The 15,653-nt window shown below is 46.2% G+C and overlaps 1 protein-coding gene across 3 annotated transcripts in view; it reads left to right on the forward strand.

Annotated features, from left to right (window-relative positions):
• Positions 1-904: 904 nt before the first annotated feature.
• The window catches only part of UBR2 (ubiquitin protein ligase E3 component n-recognin 2), a 112,375-nt gene continuing 97,626 nt past the window's right edge, over positions 905-15,653 (forward strand). For all 3 annotated transcript variants that reach the window (XM_081093820.1, XM_081093821.1, XM_081093819.1), the window contains exons 1-2: positions 905-1,295; positions 11,988-12,247. In XM_081093820.1, coding sequence (XP_080949946.1) covers positions 1,218-1,295; positions 11,988-12,247 — 338 coding nt within the window. In that variant the 5' untranslated portion in view covers positions 905-1,217. The remainder of the gene's footprint in view (positions 1,296-11,987; positions 12,248-15,653) is intronic.

Consider the following 15,653-nt stretch of genomic DNA (forward strand, 5'->3'; position numbering starts at 1 on the left):
CAATTGTCAGTCAAATGTCTGTCTCTAACCAAACATAATTTTATGTTGTACCTAATCTAATGATTATCTGTTTCTGTAAAACGTCCCTATCAAGAGTAAATCTCTGAATTGGCTGGGTAGACTCCTTTTCCTTTGCAGCAAGACTTGTTATAAATTCTGGTAAGTGGTCATAACTAACTTGCTTGGAAATGTTTCCTTTAAAATAGTATTTAAACATGTTGTAAAAGCTTCAAACGCCTGGGTAATGTTCACACCCGTTACTAGTCTAAAGGATGGGATTATAAATGACAGGGCCATAGAACTATAGGAATAGAATGTAATTCATTCATTCATTGGACGCAAGGCTTTGAAAAGTACTTAGGTGTGTACCACGTGCCAGGCACTGTTCTAGAATCTGCCCATACAAAAATGAACAAATGGGATTGGGGGAATAAAACTACAGTTCTCACAATATCATGCTCTTCCGCCCCTTTCCAGGTGGGCGCTTCTTTTTTCTTTTTTCAATATATTTGTATTGATTTCAGAGAGGAAGGGAGAGGTAGAGAGAATCATTGATTGGTTGCCTCCGGCACGCCCCCAACTGGGGGAATCAAGTCGGTAACGGGCATGTGCCCTTGATCGGAATGAACCCAGGACCCTTCAGTACGCAGGCTGAGGCTCTATCCACCTGCCTCTATTCTAGGGCCAGGTGGGCGTTTCTTGCCAATATTCTCTTCCCATGATTCGCTTGTGCAGAGAAGCCCCGCCCACTCACCTGCCCTTTGCTTAATTTCCTTAGCAGACGGACTACAACTCCCACAATGCCCCTGTGCCTACCCTATAAGGGCACAATTCTCCAAGGCCTAGCGAGGGATGACTACATTTCCCAGGGAGCTTTGCTTCCGCTCTCGGGTGGTATTGCCCCTCTCCCAGTCCGGTACGCGGTGGAAGCGAGCGACCGTGCCAGGCCGGGGGTGTTCCGTGTCCTTCCCCAGCGCAGGGACGAGGCAGTGACTGGACTCGGGCGCCGAGCCCGGCAGGGAGCTACCGGAGGTCGCGATCCCTCCTGTCCCGCTCCCTTCACGCTACTCTCCGTCTCCTACGCCCGCCGCCGCCTGGACGGCTCGGGACCGACTGCCCGGGGCAGGGGTGGCGAGCTTGGCCCCCGGGCTGTAGCGAGGCCGCGGCCCTTGGGGCGGCGGCAGCGGCGTTAGCGCTGGGGAAGAGGACGAGGGAAGATGGCGTCGGAGCTGGAGCCGGAGGTGCCGGCCATCGACCAGAGTTTGCTGGAATGTTCGGCTGAGGAGACCGCGGGGGTGAGTGCCGGCCCCGGGCGGGACGTCCGGCCGTCGCAGGCCGAGCCCCGTGGGAGGACCGACTCCCGGAAATCCCGGAGCGGCCGGCTCTCCGGCCTCCCCGAGCGGGGAGCGGCCCCTTCCCTCCCCTCTTTATTCTCAAACAGCCCGAAGGCTGCGCTGTGCACCGGCCACCTCTTACGTCCCCCTCCTGCCCAGAACCAACAGCTCTTCACCATTCCTCTCCCCCCCACCCCCCCCAACTCCCATGAAGCCCCCAGCACCAGCGCCTTTGCCCCGTATGCCAGGTCTTGCGAGAGCGGAGGAAAGAGTCTTCTTGGTGTTGGAGGTGTCATCGCCCCACTTTCTCCACCCGGTTCCGCTTCTTGAGCTGAGCGGGGCATTGGCTCCTCCGCCGAGAAATGCCCCCTGGCGCGAGCCCCGACTTTGTTCCCGCCGTGCGCGCCCGCCGAGGGATGCCGACGGCACCGTGCCCCCTCCCCCTCCCTCTCCTCGGTGCGTTTTTACACGCGTTGGCCCGTCGACAGTGTTGATGAATGTGCGGAAAGTAGTGTTTCGACTTGTGCACTGAGTGTGAGAAAGTAGTGGTGCAGGCCGGGAGATTAAAAAAAAAAATGATAATAATTTTTCTAGGAGTTGGGGTAGTGGGGTGGAGAACAGACGTTATGTAACTTTGAGAGAGCAGCTGTCAACACACAGAAGTTAATAGCGTTGGGTTGGGCCATAGCACAGTGGGGACAGTTATGCCCCAAACGTAAACCATCCCAGCCCGGGTTTGTGCAGAAACTGTAAGGGGAATGCGCTCGTGCCGGCAGCAGGGCTGTAAGGCGGTTACGTCCATAGGCTCGTGGGCATCTTGCTTCAAGGACAGGGAACACCCATTAGAGCGGATTGTCCCGGCTGATTATGAATGGACCAAAACATCGCGGGCCCCACCTCTAGGGCCTTCGCTTTAGAAAGCTAACGTCAACACCCCGAGTGTTAGAAACAGCATTTTGGCAGAGCACTGTGGGGGCTGTTTGGGTGAATTGAGGAGGACACCGAAGTCAGAGTGGATGGAATACATGGCAGGAGTGGTAGAGCTGAAGAGTTTAAAGGACGACACTGTTGAATGATAAGTGTTTGCTTTTTTCATTATTTTTTTTTAACCCACTTGTTTGGGCAGTTTTCATTTCTGCTTAATATTACAACCACCAAGGATTTTCAGCCCCCATTGGCCTTCGTTTATCAAAGAGATTTGAAAAAGAAAAAGCAGTGTTACAAGTAAACAGCAAAATGGTCATCATGACTCTCCGTCTCCATGTCATCTTATTATTATCCGTATTGATAACTATTCTGTTATTTACCCCACAGTAGTATTTTCTTTTACTCCCATCGAATTTTGTATCTGTTGGCCCAGTATTACAGGCTGTGTACTCTATTTTCCCAGTCTTTCCAAGAAGATTAGAGCTTCAACTTGTTGAGGTTCTTGGGGAAGCCAATTACAAAACTGGTGACAGAGACAAACTAAAATGAATTGATAAAGTTTTCTCAGGTTAGAAGTAAATTTTAGAGAGGGCAAACAAGTTTAGAAAGCAGCTATTGCAGCCTTTAGACCTCTGATACTACAGTTTGTTGGGATCACATCCATTTGAAATTACTTAATAAGCACTAGTGTCATCTTTCCCACGCTTTGTTTACGCACAGCTTCTCCTGTTATGAGATCACTATTTGTGATCTCCCATCTACCCTGAATAGTATGCTTCATAAATAACGCATGTAGATGCTATCTTCAATAATTTTACGTTTAGGATATTAAAGAGGCCTCCCTTCACAGTCTTCTCTTTTACTTGGTAGAATTGACTCCACAAGCAACACTTTTTGAGTCTGCTATGTTGCATGCTCCACTGATCTGATTATAATATGTTCCGATGGATGATCATGACTTAAAAAGTAAATATATTTTCCCCAAGTATAACATACTCATTATGGTTATTTTTTGCTTTAAAACTTTTAAGTTCCACATATAATTCAAATGCACAGTTCAATTTAATGGTGCTTACTATATTGACAGAGTTGTGCAACTCTCACCACAATCAATTTAGAGCATTTTTATCACCTCCAAACAGAAATCCTATGCCCATTAGCTGTCAGTCCCCCTTTTCACCTAAACTCCCAAACTCTAGGCAATTTCTAATCTATTTTTGGTCTCCATTGATTTTCCTATTCTGGAAATTTCATATAAATAGAATGGTACAGTATGTTGTCTTTTGTTTCTGGCTTTTTTACTTAACAGTGTTTCAAGATTTGTATTGTAGCATATATCAATACTTCATTCCTTTTTATTGCAAAATAATATTTCATTGTAAGCATATACCATACTTTACTTACCCATTTATCATTTGATGGACATTTGGGTTGTTTCCACTTTTTGGATATTGTGAATCATGCTACTATGAACATTGTGTACAATTTTTTTGTAGGAACATATGTTTTTATTTCTCTTGCGCTTTTATCCAGGAGAGGAATTCCTCTGTCACCTGGTAATTCTATGCTTAATGTTTTGGGGAACCCCCTAAATTGTTTTCCAAAGTGGCTACATCATTTTACATTCCCACCAACAGAAAATAAGGGATGTGGACTTCTCCACATCCTGTCAGCACTTGTTACTGTCTTTTTTATTATAGCCATCCTGTTGGGTGTGTTTTGATTTGTATTTCCCTGTGACTTATGATGTTGACCATCTTTTCCTGAGTTTTTTGGCTATTTGTATATCTTCTTTAGAAGTTTCAGTTCCTATCTTTTGTGTATTTTTAAATTAGATTTTTTTGTCTTTTATTATTGAGTTTGCATATTATTTTTATTTGTGATTGCTTTTACTTCATTTTTACAACTCATAATATGATTTGTTTAAATATTTCTTAATAATTTATAGTCCAGAAAACTCCATTTCAGGACTAGCAATTGTCGCTTTACAATTAATTTACGCTTTGGTTACCCTTGCTTGAAAGCAAAATCAAATGGGGTTAAAGGATACAGTTTTAATTGGATATAGAATAATGATTAGATAATGTAATAAGAAGCTAACCTCTAGGGAATCTTTTATTGTTGTGTTTGTAGTTGCTCTCTATCCCCAGGTTTAAATATAGCATTCAAAAAGGGAACGCTCTTGGAAACATTGTCATAACATGTTTACTTTAGTGGAATGAGTTGACAGTTTCTTTACTTCCCTATGGAGGGCTCCTAATAAGATAGTGTTTATTACTCTGTTGTGCATAGTGGTTTGACAGCCACAAGTGTCTGAAATAAAGGCAAATTAACATGCAGCCAATTAGAAATCTCAATAGTTTTTCATGTTAAGCACTTACCTAATCAGCTTATATTAGTGAGAACTAATATGAAAAGCTGTAAATTTTATTCTTTAGAGAAATACATGAGCCATTATTTTGAAAGGCAGCCAGAAAGTTTTTCTTCCTGCTCACTTTCTCTTTGCAGCTGTTCCCCCCTTTTAATCTATACTGTTGCAAGTCACTGATTCAGTATCTGTGGTATAGAAGTCTCATGTGAAGGTACTTTGATTTATATATTGTTAAATTAAAAACATTAAAATGCCTGTAAAGGATCGCTAATTGGCTGCATGGTTTTGAATTTGGAATATATGCCTGCCATTTTTCTTAATGTTTTTATTGATTTTAGAGAGAGAGAGAGAGAGAGAGATGCCCTGACCGGGAATCAAACCAGTGACCCTTTGGTGCAAGGGGCAATGCTCAACCAACTGAGCCACACTGACCAGGGCTATGCCTGCCTTTCTTGAATCAGATTTTATATCTTTTTAATAATTTAGAATAATGTGTGATAAATAATATTTAGAATGAAATGCTTGTTCTTATTAATAATATACATTTAATATACTTTTATTGATTTATAGGGAGGGAGAGGGAGAGAGAGAAAGAAACATCGATGTGAGAAACATCAATTAGCTGCTTCCTGCATGTGCCTACTGGAGATTGAGCCTGCAACCTAGGCATGTGCCCTGACAGGGAATCGAATCTGGGACCTCACAGTCCATAGGGTAACGCTCAACCAACTGAGCCACACCAGCCAGGGCTGCAAGTGAAGTTTTAAGAGAAATGGGAACATAAAAATAAAAACAAAAGTTGCTTTTAAAACAAAATCTTTAAATGTGTTGTAAAGTAAGATTGCCTAAATCATAATTTTCCAGGATCATGGAGGTGAATTCTTTGAATATTTTTTTCAATTACATTTGACATTCAATATTATTTCATATTAGTTTCAGGTATAAAGTGTAGTGGTTAGACAATTATATGATTTAGGAAGTGACCTCCCCCCACCCTCGTTAATTCTAGTACCCACCTGGGAATCCATTGACTCTTAATGCTTAATTTTTCATTCATGAACAGTAAATTGCTTAGGATAATTTGACTCTATATTCATATTTTAAATAGGGTTTACTAGCAATGGGTGAAAAACTAGACATGTACCCTTGGATGTAACCAAAAAAAAAAAAGGGTTTTTAGTTCAAAGAGTTAGGTTCTAGTTTGCCTTTAATTAATTTTAGAGAAAGAAAAAAACACACATTGATTTGTTGTTCCACTTATTTATGCATTCATTGGTTGCTTCGTGATGTGCCCTGACTAGAGATAAAACCTGCATGCAACCTTGGTGTATCAGGATGATGCTTTAACCAACTGAGCTACCCCAGCCCAGGGCCTTAACTTTTTTTTTCTTGTCACTTTTATTTATTTATTTGTTTTTAATATTTTTATTGATTTTTTACAGAGAGGAAGGGAGAGGGATAGAGAGTTAGAAACATCGATGAGAGAGAAACATCACAAGGTACATGCCCTTGACCGGAATCGAACCTGGGACCCTTCAGTCCGCAGGCCAATGCTCTATCCACTGAGCCAAACCGGTTAGGGCTCTTGTCACTTTTATAATTACTGAAGTATGTATGTAATTTTTATTTAGAGCTACTGCTCTAAAGGGGAAAGAGCCCAGCCTGGTGGCTCAATTGGTTGAACGTAGTCTGAAAGGCTGCAGTTAGGGCACATACGTGGGTTGCAGGTTTTATCCCCAGGCGGGGAGCATATGAGAAGCAACGGATTGTTTCTCTCTCACATCCATGTTGTTGGCCTTTTCTCTCTCTCCCCCACCCCCACCCTCTACCCTCTCCCTCCTTTTCTCCCCCTTCCTCTTGCTAAGCATGTCCTCTGGTGAGGATTTATAAACAAATAAATAAATGGAGAAAAAATTCTTAAACCTGTGGGATTGTCTCTCAAGAAATGCTGTTAAGAATAATTTAGTCTCTTTCCTACCTGCATAGAGCTTCCATACAGCCCCGTAACTTATGAACAGGATTTTTACATTTTAGTAAAAGTTATCTGCAATGTGAAATTGATTAGAAAGTTAATATATAACACCTCATGAATACTTAAAATCTCTTTTTATATGTTATTTTTGGAAGGAAGTGGGCTGAAGATTGTACAAATAGTTAAAATGAAGATCTTATACTGTTGTTTTACTGTGTTAGACATCACTTGAACAGTAGTATGGAGGGCAAATAAACATACCAACTCAATTGGCAGTGAAGGCAGGGGTAAGTGACAGAATGCAGGGAAAAGACTTCATGAAATAGAAAGGGAACAGAAAGGAAGTGGTTTAAAAGATGCTTTACCTAGGGCTTATTTGGTTTAGTTTTTGGAGTCTGCAGGCCTGGATCTGCTCTATCTTTGCTTTCATTGAAACCACATAGAGAGTCTTTCCACAATATTAGTGTAATGTGACAGTAAGTAGTGTAAACGTATTTATAGTCATTCAGTTAGCAGATTTTACTAAATGCCCACTGAGGCCAACTTCTGTTTTAGACCTGGGGGTATATGGAAATGGGAGATGGGGGAGAGGAGTGGGTAAAGAAGGCATCTTAGAAAAAGTGAAACATAAGCTGAGATCTGAAAAATGAGTAGAAAATAGCCTTATAAAGCAGAGAAAGGAGCCAATATGGGTCTGAAGGAGAAGACCGGAAGGTATTGATACAAGGCAGGGACATTGTAAATCATGTTAGGAGAGCTGACTTGATTCTCGGTACAAGGAGAAGCTGACTTTTTCAAGAATCACTCTGGTAGTGAGGTTGGGAAATGGACTGTAGAGGGGTAAGAGGTGTGGAGATCACCATTTAGGACATTGTTGCACTAATTCTGGTGAAAGATAGGAATGGGGGATTTGGACTAAGTGGAGTTAATGCTTGTGGAGATGGAGAGAAAGAAATGGATGGATGCAATAAAGATTTAAGAAGCCAAATGGACAAGACTTCATTGGACATTGGGGTGAGAAAGAGGAATATTTTCAGGGGTTTTTTTTGGTTTAGATACCTAGGTGTATGCTGGTATCTAAAATAGGGAAGTAATGGTAATAGCAGAGTTTTGGTGTGTGTGGGGGGTGATCATTAGTTCAGTTTTGGACATGTTGAGTTGGTATCTGAAAGGAGAAACTCTATTTCTTCTTTTTCTCTCTACACTTAAACCAATACTCTGGCTGCCCAATGTGTGTGTGTGGAGGGGGGGGGGGGGTGGGGGGGGCGGTTCCCCACACCAAGCAGTTCTGTAATTCTCTGAGACACCAACTGGGTGGCCTACAATTCTGATGTTATACACCTAGAGTTAGCATTAGATCCTACAGATTAAGGGCTCAGTCCCACAAGACTTCCTGCTTAACCACTGTCCTCAAGTTACCCACAATTTCGTCTGAGTTGACTACAAATCGGGAGTTTGCATGATCCTTTGTGTTCAATCATTTGGTAGAACATCTAGTTTATTTACTAGACTAGAGGCTCAGTGCACAGATTTGTGCACTGGTGGGGTCCCTCAGCCTGGCCTGTGCCCTCTTGCAATCCGGGACCCCTCGGGGGATGTCGGAGGCCCAGTGCCCAGATTTGGCCCGATTCCTACAGGCCAGGCTGAGGGACCCCACCGGTGCACGAATCTGTGCACCAGGCCTCTAGTATGCATGTAAGATCTTTGGTTAATCTCTTCCCACCCTACCCCCTTCCCTCTGAGATTCATCAGTCTGTTCCATGTTTCCATGCCTGTGCGCTGAGCATCTGCCCCCTGGTGGTCAGTGCGCATCATAGTGAACTGCCGAACGGTCGCTTAGGCTTTTATATATATACTAGAGGCCCGGTGCACAAAAATTTGTGCACTCGGGGGGGGGGGGGGCGGTCCCTCAGCCTGGCCTGTGCCCTCTCACAGTCTGGGACCCCTCGGGAGATAATGACCTGCTGGCTTAGGCCTGCTCCCGGGTGGCAGAGGGCAGGCCTAATCCTTAGGTGCAGCCCCTGGGCAGGCTCAGAGCAGGGCCAATTGGGGAGTTGGGGCGCCGCTCCCTGTCATGCACAGAGCAGGGTGGATTGTGAGGATGCGATGCCACCCTCAGTCACGCTCAGGGTAGGGCCGATTGGGGGGTTGGGGCACCGCCCCCTGTCACACTCAAGGCAGGGTCGATGGGGAGGTTGCGGCGCCACCCCCTGTCATGCACAGAGCAGGGCCAATCAGGGGGTTGGGGAGCTCCCCCCTGTCACGCACAGAGCAGGGCCCATCAGGGCGTTGGGGAGCTCCCCCCTGTCACACAGAGAGCAGGGCACATCAGGGGGTTGGGGAGCAGCCCTCTATCACCCACAGAGCAGGGCCGATCAGGGGGTTGGGGCGCCGCCACTGTCACACTCAGGGCAGGGTCGATGGGGAGGTTATGGCTCTACCCCATCACACACAGAGCAGGGCCCGTGGGGGGGGGGGGGGGCTCCACCCTCTATCACCCACAGAGCAGGGCCGATCAGGGGGTTGGGGCGCTGCACCCTGTCACACACAGAGCCGCAGGTTGATTAGGGGGTTGGGGAGCTCCCCCCTATCAGGCACAGAGCAGGGCTGATCAGGGGGTTCAGGCGCCTTCCCCTGTCATGAATAGAGCAGGGCAGATAGGGAGGTTGTGGCCCCACCCCCTGTCACACACAGATCCGCAGGGCGATCAGGGGGTTTGGGCACTGCCCCCAGTCACACTGATCCCGGTGCTGGGAGGCCTCGCGGCTCTGCTGTTCCTGGTGCTGGAAGGCATGTTACCCTTTTACTATATAGAATAGAGGCCTGGTGCATGGGTGGGGGCTGGCTGTTTGTCCTGAAGGGTGTCCTGGATCAGGGTGGGGGTCCCCACTGGGGTGCCTGGCCAGCCTGGGTGAGGGGATGATGGCTGTTTGCAGCTGGTCACACACCCTTCATGGTGGGGGTCCCCACTGGGGTGCCTGGCCAGTCTGGGTGAGGGGCTGAGGGCTGTTTTCAGGCTGGGACTGAAGCTCCCAACTGCTCCTATTTTTCTTTTTTTTCTTTTTTTATTCTGGGCCAGCTTTAGCTCTGGGGCTCCAGCTCTTAGGCCTCCTCTCCTGAAAGCAGGTGTCTGGTTTGTTTCGGTTCTATAATCGAAACCTGTATCAACTCCAGCTCTGAGATCCCAGCCGGCTGAAAGCTGGTTTCTGGGGTTTTGTTTAGCTTCTATATTCGTTACAATGTTTCTTAAACTGCAAGCTCAGAGGCTGGCAAGGCAGGTGGGGAACGTTGCAGTCTTCCGTCACTGAAGCAAGCAAGCCTCATGTTAGTTGCAAGCTGCCTGGCTGCCGGCCGCCATCTTGGCTGGCAGTTAATTTGCATATCACCCTGATTAGCCAATGGGAAGGGTAGCGGTCGTATGCCAATTACCATGTTTCTCTTTTATTAGATAGGATATAGATTACTGGTTTATTTTAAAATGATACAACTCAGGAACAGCCAGATGGAAGAGATGTATAGAGCAAGGTATGTGGGAAGGGGTGCGGAGCTTCCATGCCCTGTGCCTGCAGCCCTGTGTGTTTACTAACCCAGAAACTCTGAAAGCCAACATTTAGGGATTTTTATGGAAGCTTTGTTATGTGGGCATTATTGATGAAATCATTGCCATTAACTCAGCCTCCAGCCCTCTCCCGTCCCAGAGTTGGAGGTGGAGAATGTAAGTTTCAACCTTCTAATCACTGGGTTGGCTCCCCTGGCAACCAGCTCCTCAAAGAGGCTTGTGATAAATAACAAAAGACACTCCTTTCACCTTTATCTCCCTTACGAAATGTGGGACCCCTACTGTAGATTTTGGGTACATAGTGGGCTAAATGCTGGTACACTTCTCTAGTGAGGTCTGTAGATTGGAAATTTCAAGAGTTTTATCAAAGATCTGCCAGGAATGGGAAAAAGGCCAAATTTCCTATATAATAAAAGGCTAATATGCAAATCGACCAAACAGCGGAACAACCTGTCGCTTTGATGCGCTCTGACCACCAGGAGGCAGATGCTCAATGCAGGAGCTTCCCCCTGGTGGTCAGTGCGCTCCCACAGGGGGAGCGCCACTCAGCCAGAAGCTCTGAGTCGGGCTCAGGGCTCGCAAGCGCAGCGGCGGTGTCGGGAGCATCTTCCACCTCCATGGCAGCGCTAAGGATGTCCAACTGTGGCTTAGGCCCACGTGGGGAGCGGGCCTAAGCGATCAGTTGGACATCTTCCAAGGGCTCCCAGACTGTGAGAGGGCACAGGCCAGGCTGAGAGACCACCCCCTCCCACCCCGAGTGCATGAATTTCATGCACTGGGCCTCTAGTATGTTATAAATAATAATATCACAGTACCCATTTGCTATCAGTATAATTATCAAAGGTAGTTGAACATAAAAGTTTGGGAACAGACCTGACTGGTTTGGCTCAGTGGATAGAGCGTCGGCCTGCGGACTGAAGGGCCCCAGGTTCGATTCCAGTCAAGGGCATGTGCCTTGGTTGTGGGCACATCCCCAGTGGGAGGTGTGCAGGAGGCAGCTGATCGATGTTTCTCTCTCAACAATGTTTCTGACTCTCTATCCCTTTCCCTTCCACTCTGTAAAAAATCAATAAAATATATTTTTTAAAAAAAGATTGGGAACAAAAACGTGGCTGTTTTTGGTTTGTTTATTGCAGGGAGAAGGAAGAGGAAAGGGCTTATAGTGAGGTTGATCAGGGAAAGAAGCCATATCGGTGAAATAAAGTCTCTTGTGGACTGATATTCATAAGAGTGGCATGTCATCTCATATTAATCAATCGAAAATATAAGTAATGTATTGGCTGTTGATGTTCACTACATGCTGTTCCTGTCGGCAAACTGATAAAGAGAATCCAAATCACAGTCATAATATCAGGGTAATCGCTTCATAAGGTATATAAATGCCTAATCACTATGTTGTGACCTGACACTAATATAATGTCTCTTGAATGTAATTGAAAATAATTTATTAAAGAAATTGAAAAAAAATTTTTTGAACAAAGCATTAGAAATGAATGGGCTCAGTAGCTAGTGATTTATATGACAATTTGATGTGGTCATTTTCCTGTACTGCCTACAGAAGATTGCTTCTAGAGTTGAGGAAGAAGGGCTCCTTTCACTTTAATTTTACTTTCACTTTAAGTAGAATTCTAAAATAGTTTGGATTTGGTTTTAAATTTTGCCCTTTTTGGAAAGAAGACATTCAGTGATGAGTGTTGTCAACAGAATAATTTATAAGACTCTTACCATTATTTTTGTACCTAAAAGAAAATAGAGTAGATTTATTCAAATTAGTAGTTTAGTGACATTGTTTAAAACATTTTTTTCTTTTTTCTTTGTTTACAGAAATGGCTGCAGTCTACTGACCTCACTAGAGAAGTATACCAGCATTTAGCCCACTATGTACCCAAAATCTACTGCAGGGGTCCCAACCCTTTTCCACAGAGAGAAGACATGCTGGCACAGCTTGTCTTATTGGGACCAATGGAATGGTACATTTGTGGTGAAGATCCTGCGTTTGGATTTCCAAAACTTGAACAAGCAAACAAACCTTCTCATCTTTGTGGTCGTGTTTTTAAAGTAGGAGAGCCTACTTACTCTTGCAGGTAAAATATTGTCATTCTCTTTATAAAAGGCTCTTGTTTTTATTTGACTTTTTTTCCTCCTGAAAACTTATATCTTTGTTTTAAATTGTGAAGTATAATATGTGCGTGTGTGTACACAGCAGGTATATGCAGTGTAATAAGTAATTATGAAACAAACATTCATGAAATTATTTTCCAGGTCAAGAAGTAGAACATCTCCAGCATCCTAGAAACCCACTGTATGCTTTCTTCCTACCCCATAATTAACTGCTACCTTGACTCTTGTAATAATCACTTTCTTGCTTTTCTTTTAAATATATTTTTATTGATTTCAGTAGAGGAAGGGTAAGGGATAGAGAGATAGAAACATCAATGATGAAAGGATCATTAATTGGCTGCTCTTGTATGCCCCACACTGGGGATTGAGCCTGCAACCCAGGCATGTGCCCTGACTGGGAATTTAACTGTGGCCTACTGGTCATAGGTTGGCGCTCAACCACTGAGCCAAACTGACTTGGGTGGTCCTTTTCTGATCATTTTTCAGTTACAGTGATTCTTTTTGATGTTTGTATTATCCCAGATATGTGGAAGCCCCATCACACTAGCATCTTTATCCTTTTTAAATGCCTTCATTAGTGTTTGAATACTTCTTTGATTTCTGTCTCAAGATATCCAAACAACCCACCATTTATTACTCTGACCCATATGCAGAATCATGTTACCGACCAAACTGGATCTGAATGCTCAGTAGTTGCCAGCAAAAAGATGATTTTATGAGATGGAACTTTATTGTGAGCCAGCAAGCAAGGACAAGTATATAATCCATATTTATTAGGGGAAATCATGCACTAGCATCAAGGTAGACTTAGTAATTGTATGTATAGGTAGGGACATGCCAGCGCTTGCGCAGTTAGGAAACATGCTTAAACATACATTGCACGTTCAAAAATGATGGGAAATCTCTGCAAATCTACCCCTGGGTGGAGATTTTGTGTTTTAATGAGGAAAGTTCACATGGAGGTCACTGAAGGGTTCTTCAGGCTGCTCCAGACAGTCTCAGGTGATTTTAGCTGGTTCACCCCCTGGTCCTGCAAAATATCCTGGGCTTGATCCTGAAAAACATTAGTAGCAATCACCAACATCAGGGATTGTATAGGTATGGATAAACATCTAAGTTTTGATTTTTCTGTGAAACTTTCAGCAAACTTTAAAGATAGTGTTGCACAAACCTTATAAATTTTAGAGTGACCTAGTCAGGGTTATAGGTTATTCGAGGCAGTGTTTCCTTTTAGTTGGGAATGGTAGGTAGGAACCAAGATATGGAGGGTTAGTGAGGGACGACCAAATGACTGAACAGCAGGCTGCGTGGGGTGACCAGGCCAGCGGGGGGGGGCAGTAAGGGGCACCCAGGCGAGCGGTGGGGGGGCAGTTGGGGGCAGCCAGGCCGGCAGGTGAGGGGTAGTTGGGGACAACCAGGCTGGCAGGTGGGGGGGGGGGCAGAGTTGGGGGTGACCAGGCTGGCAGGGGGCGGGCAGTTAGGGGCGATCAGGCCAGCAGGCAGAGGCGGTTATGGGTGATCAGGCTGGCAGGCGGGTGAGCAGTTAGGAGCCAGTGGTCCCGGATTGTGAGAGGGATGTCCGACTGCCGGTTTAGGCCCGGTCCCCGGGATTAGGCCTAAACCAGCAGTTGGACATCCCCTGAGGGGTTCCAGATTGGAGAGAGGGTGCAGGCTGGGCTGAGGGGACCCCCTGCACCCCGCACATGAATTTCATGCATCAGGCCTCTAGTCCTATCTAATAATAGACAAGCATGGTAATTAACCATACCTCCGACACACTTCCCATTGGCTAATCAGGGTGATATGCAACTTAACTGCCAACCAAGATGGTGGTTAACCGCCAACAAAGATGGCGGCTAATTTGCATACTACAGGCAGGGTGGGACAGCGTTATCCCACCTGCCCCGCTGCCATCCGGACCTGCTATCTGCGACCCGGGCAGCAGCAGCCTGTATGGGACCTGATACAGGGCTGGCCGGCGGGACCACAGCGATCTGCCACCAGACACGCCCACAAACGGCCCTCCCGTGGGGATCCCTGGCTGGCGGGTGCTGATGAACCGATCAGCCACTGGCCACGCCCACAAACGGCCCTCCCGCGGGGATCCGTGGCTGGCAGGTGCTAATGCACCGATCAGCCACCGGCTGCGCCCACAAATGGCCCTCCCGCGGGGATCCTGGGTTGACGGGTGCTAATGCACCGATCCTCCACTGGCCACGCCCACCGACAGCCCTGGGCCGCCTTTGCCCTGTGCATACTATGCAGCTGGGAGAGGGCGGGAACTGCCCAGGGTTTGTGTTAGGCAGCCGAGAGCGGAGTGCAAACTATCCCGACCGGTAGCTACTTGCTCATTCACTTACTTGCTCATTCATTCACTCATTCACTCACTGAGCAAACCCTCTCAGGTCCCTGGCACCAAGCCAGGCACTGAAGGTGAAGCAGGATAAGACAGAGCTCTGCCTTCAAGATGTTAGTAATTCAGTATGCAGCCAGGAGAAGGGCACCGGGCCTCTGGGAGCAGGGCGGGAACTTTGCCGGGATGGGCTTCAGGCAGCAGAGAGTGGGGCTGGAAGTTCTGCCGTGTTGCCATAGCAACGTGGCAGAAGTTCCCGCCCCTTAGCTGCTTGCTAATTCACTTAATCGCTCATTCATTCACTCATTCACTCACTCAGCAAACCCTCTCAGGTCCCAGGCACCAGGCCAGGCACTGAAAGTGAAGCAGGATAAGAAAGAGCTATGCCCTCAAGATGTTAGTAATTCAGTAGGGCGAAGCAGGCACATGAATGAGGCAGTTGTATGCACGGATGCACTGTTGAATTCGGTGAGGGTGTAACTAATGCCGACTTTGTTCTCTTGATAAAATGGGGCTTCGGGAGCAAGGCCATCCCAAGCCTGTAGACCTGTGCCTAGGCCAGGAGTGGCCGGAGTCCAGGAACATGACAGAGGGTGCAGGTCGGGCTGAGGGGTCTGGCCCCAACCCTCACCCTCACCCCCGAGTGCACAAATTTTTGTGCACGGGGCTACTAGTCCTATCTAATAAAAGAGAAACATGGTAATTGGCATACGACCGCTACCCTTCCCATTGCCTAATCAGGGCGATGTGCAAATTAACTGCCAGCCAAGATGGCGGCCAGCAGCCAGGCAGCTTAAACTGAACATGAGGCTTGCTTGCTTCAGTGACGGAGGACTGCAACATTCCTCGCCTGCCTTGTCGGCCTCTGAGCTTGCAGTTTAAGAAACATTGTAACAAATATAGAAGCTAAACAAAACCCCAGAAACCAGCTTTCAGCCAGCTGAGATCTCAGAGCTGAAGTTGATACAGAGTTTCGATTATAGAACCTAAACAAACCAGATACCTACTTTCAGCAG

This window comes from Myotis nattereri, assembly GCF_964212035.1.
Source record: "Myotis nattereri genome assembly, chromosome: 6".
Lineage (NCBI taxonomy): Eukaryota > Metazoa > Chordata > Mammalia > Chiroptera > Vespertilionidae > Myotis > Myotis nattereri.